At 42.5% G+C, this 6,446-nt stretch overlaps 1 protein-coding gene across 2 annotated transcripts in view; it reads right to left on the bottom strand.

The window, feature by feature from the left end:
• The window catches only part of elavl4 (ELAV like neuron-specific RNA binding protein 4), a 91,551-nt gene extending 86,307 nt beyond the window's left edge, over positions 1-5,244 (bottom strand). Inside the window, exons 1-2 of one of the 2 annotated variants that reach the window (XM_067414128.1) lie at positions 4,736-5,244; positions 4,038-4,166 (exon numbers count right to left, since the gene is read on the bottom strand). In XM_067414128.1, coding sequence (XP_067270229.1) covers positions 4,038-4,166; positions 4,736-4,783 — 177 coding nt within the window. In that variant the 5' untranslated portion in view covers positions 4,784-5,244. The remainder of the gene's footprint in view (positions 1-4,037; positions 4,167-4,735) is intronic. The other variant, XM_067414127.1, reaches the window with a different exon arrangement.
• Between the last annotated feature and the right edge of the window lie 1,202 nt (positions 5,245-6,446).

Here is a 6,446-nt window from a genome sequence, read left to right on the forward strand (position 1 = left end):
CTATCACAGGAAACATTCTGTACAAACAAACATACTTTAGTTTTGATTTATAAGTAAATCCTGTGATGGACCGCTGGCTGGTCCCCACAATGTTTGTGATCTCAGGTTTATATTACATTTTATGGGACATATGGTCCCTACAATGTAATATAAACAAGTACACTCAAACACACACACATTTGCGTTTGAGCAGTGAAAGGTGGTTAATTCCCACACGAATGCCTTGTGCGTGCACGCAGTGACCGTTGAGTAACCCACAGGTTAAATAGCTAATTCCTGCGGCCTTTTCTTCCAAAATGGCAAAGTGCCCTGACAATAGCAGTGACCTCTGAAGCTGCAGGGCTCTGGGCTCTAGATCTTTCTCTGTGATGGCTCTGCCATTTCCACACTAGCACAGAATCACAGACTGAGGCGTCTATACGGAGCCGTTGGGAATTAAATTTGGACAGAATATTGATGGCAAGTACTTAAAATTCTCAGCAGTGAGAATAAAGTGCTGGTGTCATATTAGGTTTAACACAGTAGCTTTTGTACCCAGCTAAATATACACAGAGGTAAAAAGGTATTGATGTCGGAATACTGAGGTGAACGTTAATAACTCTGCAAGGAGAGACGTCCTACTAAGGAGAAAAAGGTGCTTATTTCTGAACAGGAAGTTGATCCACTGCAATCTACTGCTATTGTGTTGCGAGATGCGAATCTTTTCACAGTTGATGAGTCTGCTTTACTTGCTGCTCGGCTGCTCTTGTAGAGGATTCACACACGCGCACACGCTCGCTATGGCTTTGTGCGGGGGTAGAATGCTGCACCTGTTCTCAGTACAGTTAGGCTGGGGTTGAGCAGCACAAATGAACTAATTTCCAGGGCTACATTGAACAGAGAACACTGCAATCACAGCAGGAGGAGCCTGTCGAGCCGGCAGATGGGCAGAGCTAATCATTGTTGTGAAATAGAGATGACCCTGCCTATGTCTCGCAGTGCCAACAGACATTTGCCAATCGCTCTTCAATTCCCTCTCCTCTCCCCCTCATCTCTGTTTGTTTCTCAGCTCCCTCCAACGAATTTCGGAGTGAACGTAACCTTCAAAAATGGCTGGAAATGAAGTTAGAAAGCGAGCACGAAGCATTTGACAGAGCAGCTGTAACCCGTGCACTGGGGGAGTGTGTGTGTGTGTGTGTGCACATGAACAGCATCTCCAATCAGCATCAGAAATTTTTAATCTAGCAAATCTGCATGTGTTTGGATTAATACACGTAACCCTACCAAGTCAGATGTATTTTAATCGCAACATGCCTGTTTCTCGTGATTGTACTTTTGTGCTATTCCAGAGGTTTTCATTATTTGTGCTGAATGCTGAAAAATGTTCTGTAATTGGAAATCACAGCGTATCCTGCTTAGCGCAGTATCTCGAGTGGCAATGTGTCATGCTTAATTAAAAAAAAAACACTGCGGTTATTAACCGTGATTAGAAATCATTTCAGTGTCTTCTGGATGTTCGAGAACCCATGAGAGTGCTTGGCACGAAGATACCAAAATCAAACATAACTACTGTTATGTGAGGCAACTGGTTCGCTACTTCCGTAAATAAAATGTTTTATTTTTATTCAATTATTCCAGATTGTTTATAGGTAGATGTTAAAGCGCACAATAAATAAATGATCTGTGAGTTAGTGATCCATTGCTTCTCATGATTGTGCTTGGTTTTAATGTCAGTTCATGTTTGTAAAAACATCTTCGGATCTAGCTCTGAGTGTTTTCATTGCTTGATTGATTTACTTAATCATAAAATACAATCATTACTTTGATATATGAATTCTACACATGCACCGCATATAGAAATATAATTGAAAAAGCTGCATCCAAATGGAACGTTCTAGTCGTTTTCCTCAGCAAGATGTCTGAGAGCAAACTAATGCATTTAGAAAAAAATACTGAAGTATAAATGAGAATACATTCTCCCTCTCACAAAAAAAAAATGCCTAGACAGACCTCAGCTTCTTCCCTGTACAATGATTTAATGTATGCAAATGATCTGGCTTCAGTTAATGAAGGCACAATTAATCACTGTAACGATGGTCTGATTTAACCTGGTTAATTACAGTCTGAAATGTGAGTTGTGTGTTTGCGGATATGTGAGTCACAAATGCAGATTTTTACGAGAAACAACAGTCCAGCATCATTTCCCTGCCCCCATATGAATAAACAGCACGATTTATTATCCAAATGTAAATTAAAAACAAGACAATTGCCAAGGGTATATTTTATAACCAGAAATGAAATAATTACATATAATGTACAATGACCGTTATTGTGTAACAGTAAAAAATATTCAATCAAAACATGCCAGACATAGCGACACGAAAATTATATTTCAGTCTTTTCATTCATTGTTTTATTCTGTTACATTTTATTTTTAACATGAAAAGTGCAAAAGTCAAACATTAAAACTGTTTGTTGACAGTCTCTCGAGGTGAAAAGAGAAACCGAGAGAGGCTTCACTTCTCATCGAACCATCTTTATCTTCAAAAACTGATTTTACTTTAGTTTTCTGCTAATGTGAATAATCCAGAATAACACGTTGCGCAGTCACGCGGTTCACAGCGACTAGTGGCGCATACATATCGCTGTCACTAATTTTCATAAATGTAACATAGATCTTCCACCTTCCCACACCAAATAGTAAGTGATTGCTGGATGACAACGATTTTCCGGATTTACTTGTAAAGGTTTTGAAGTTCAAATGAGAATATTTGTGGTTGTGACTTTACATGCCTTGTTTCTTTTTTCCCCTGTCTTCTTAGAGCTGGAGAATCACCAGGATGAATATTCAGAGTGTTTCAAATCCCTGAGCTGTGGAGGATTTTAAGGCAAGTGTGTACACACACCTCGGAAAGGTTGCAAAGAAGGGTTTAAAAATTTGCTCTCTGTGCCTATGAACACCCAGCTGCATGCGATCGCAGTGTGTGTATGTATACTTGTGTGTGTTTGTGCACTGGCAGAAGAGCTCCAGTGCTGTCAGTATGAGTCTGATTTGTGTGAGAATGTGGTGCGGCTCCAGGCAGGCAGGCTGATCCTGTTTTGTGGAGACGAGGAACGAGAGCCCATCACAGATTAGACACCCACAGTTTCGTGTCGATTTAATGCACCAAGTCAGGGATTTATTCTTAACCGACCGGCGCTTACAGCACCAGCCTGCCAGCCAGGGCTTTCCCATACAGCCATCTCCCCCCCGCCCCCCCAAGACAGTAGTAGAATATCAGAAATGACTGAATGAGAATGCAAGGATGGATATCCACTTTCATAGTTCCAGACTTGAGTGAAATCACATTCATTATAATCAGGAAAGCATAAGCCAGCTATTTATCTACTAGTATGCTCTGTTATGGCCACCAGTCAGTGGAGAAATCAAACGGCTGAATTTTGATGTGCTACGAATGAAAGAAATACAACAGAGCCACTCACATATTGTTTAACTTGAGGTGGTTTTGTAACTCGCTGTGTAGTATAATAAGACATGCTTTCTGTTTCACACATTTTCAAGCAGGTTTGTGCTGAAAGGCTGCAGGAGCACCAAACCAACACATTCAGAAAGTTGTTTGAAATACAAAATAATGCCAGAAACAAAAATCTGTCCTTTAGCCATCTAACCTTACTAGGCTCAAATGACTTTAAGCATACACTCTCTCTCTCTCGATCTCTCTCTCTCTCACACACACACACACGTGGCGCACTTTCAATTTAAGGCATCAGTACACTGCTGCACAAACACATTCCGAGCAGGAATACACAAATGATACACTAACACAAGCTGCTTTTTCACTTGCAATCTGTCTCGCTCTTTCTCTTTCTCTCTGGCTAACTGATAGAAAGATCTAGTCGGAGTGGGCGGCCGTATCATCACACAATGAGGCATGAAAACATTGGCTAATTCAAGCCTTAGTGCTGCACACATTTACCTAAATTAAGTTAGTATTCTTATTCTACTGTGCCATCTACTTTCTCGTTCATTTGTCTGACAGATCCGTCTATCCTCTTACCCCCAGCGCCCTGGCCCCCAGCGGGCTGGATGGATCTCGGGGGGAAAGCAGCGAGCCCATGCCTGGGAAGGAGCCCTCCGCCTGGGCTGCTGCCGAGTTCTGTGAACACCTTACCCTCATCTTCAGACACTGCTCGAGAGGTACGCATTTACAGGGAAGAGGAGAAAAGAAGAGAAGAGGAATAGAACAGAATGCTAGCCAAGGTGGTAACGAAACACACAGGCTAAAGAAATAGCGAAAGGAAAGAGAAAACTGGACTGCCACAGTGATAGAGAGCCGTGTGCTTACGTTCACATTGGTGCTACACTCACACAAAAACGCACACACACACACACACACACACACACAGTCAGTGCAAGCCCCAGATGGGCAAGTCATCAAGCAAGCTCAGCAGTTACAGCTATCTTGCTTTGAGTAAATGAGAAAATGAAATGATTGTGCGTGGGAGAGGGAGAGAGAGCGAGTCTAGTCTCTCATCCATTACAGTACGCCCGGAGAGCAAAGAGGTTCTGCCTTTAGCCAGCAGCCGTTTAACTGGACCTAAATGCTCAATCTCTGCACATTCATTTAGACCTGTCAGCTGCCACATTTAGAAGCATGGACACACTGATAAAACAGAGAAACGTTACGCACAACGGAATAATGAACACACACTTAGAGAAGTGAGGTGACAGAAGAAGAAAATCCAATTCCTTTACCTCATTGCTCAACAAAGCAGCATTCAGTGTTCGGCTGATTTCAAACATCTTGTTGGCGGTGTTTCGTTTCTCGTCGCTTTTTGTAGGGTTTTTTTGCGTTCTCGTGGCTCTACGGCTCCTTTTTCTTTACTGGAAATGGGAATCAGTCCCGTGGAAAAAAAGAAAGAAAAATTAACAGATTAAAAAAAAAGAAGAAAAGGAAGGAGAAATCCTCTATATGTGCTGTCTGGCTGCTGGATGTATTTTCTCCTCTCTCGCGCCCGTGTTTTCTGGTGCACCTCTGTTAAATGTGGCGCTTGTGCCCTGGCTCACGGCACACGACTGAAGAGTCAATATTTTTTTTTTTTTAGCTCCCCAGAGTCAGCACATTAAAACAAGCAGTCGGTCTGCCGGGCTTCTTCCCTTATCTGTCCTCCACACACTCGCTCGCACAATGCGTTCCGATCCTCACACTGCTCTCTAGCAGATTAGTTCGTCCCAAAACATAGCTCTTAGTTTAAACTCCTCTCTCTCTCTCTCTCTCTCTCTCTCTCTCTCTCTCTCTCTCTCTCTCTCTCTCTCTCTCTCTCTCTCTCTCTCTCTCCATCCCTCACCCTTTCTCTTTCTCTCTCCTTCCTTGCTCCCTCCCTTCCTCACACTCCCTCACTCTCTATCTCTCTTTACCCCCACCCCACCCTCCAATCTCTCCCTCTGTCTATTTCTCGATCACGCTTTCCTGCAGTTACAGTTCACAGTGTTACCACAAGGTGGGAAGACTGTTCATAACAGACATGACACAGGCACATCTGCCTTTCCTGGCTCATCTTTTCCTCTCCGTTTGGCTTCACGGCTCTCCTCCTGCTGCTTGCGGGGAACACATGATCGCTTTGGCACCCGCTCACCTCCGTTCTCTTCTCTCTCGCCTCCCCCCGCGCCTTTCGTCGCCTCGCGACAGCCGTGTTTGATGTATGGGAGAGAACGGGGCTGATTTATAGACCAATAGCATTAAGAAAATTTTGACCAGTGGCACCTAGCCGGAGAAAACCCCTGCTGAGATGTCGGCATATCGTTCCCGGAGCATATTTGTGAAACGGACACGTCTCTTCCTCTGAAATGGCGTCAGAGAAAGACATTGGCGTAATTGTGCACTGTTCAGTGCTTCGATTCACAGCTTTAAATAGCTACGCTGACACCAAAATGCATTTGGATACTTGCGTATGAATGTAAATATGTGAATATATATAAATGCCTCTGCATTAGATGACAAAATATCAAACCAAGTGCTATTTATTTGACAGAAATGTTGCACAAGCATACTTTCTGGTTGTCAAATGTTAGGGGGCATGTGCATATTCAATGTGATGAAGTAACCTGTGGTTACTATGCTAGAGACAACTGTGTAAACTTACTTACTATTGACCTTGGTTGATTCTGAAACGTCTAGGATCATTTGTTCACTTGGTTTGATGCAGTGGAATGTATACATTTTAAATGTGGCTTAAGTGTTCAAATACATTTTGGGGCCATTGTACTGTATGTATAAAGGAATGAGCATAGAGCCTGATTCATTTAATCCCAATATTTTTCTTGCAAACTAAGTACATGCATTTTACTCCTCCCTAACACAAAGCTTTATGTCCTCTTTGATTTTACCTTGGTAAGTGAAATATTAGGTTTTATATTTGGTCACAATAGTGACCGGTGGGAAACAGCATTGTCAGAATTAATACAA

Source organism: Pseudorasbora parva, chromosome 13 (genome assembly GCF_024679245.1).
Source record: "Pseudorasbora parva isolate DD20220531a chromosome 13, ASM2467924v1, whole genome shotgun sequence".
Lineage (NCBI taxonomy): Eukaryota > Metazoa > Chordata > Actinopteri > Cypriniformes > Gobionidae > Pseudorasbora > Pseudorasbora parva.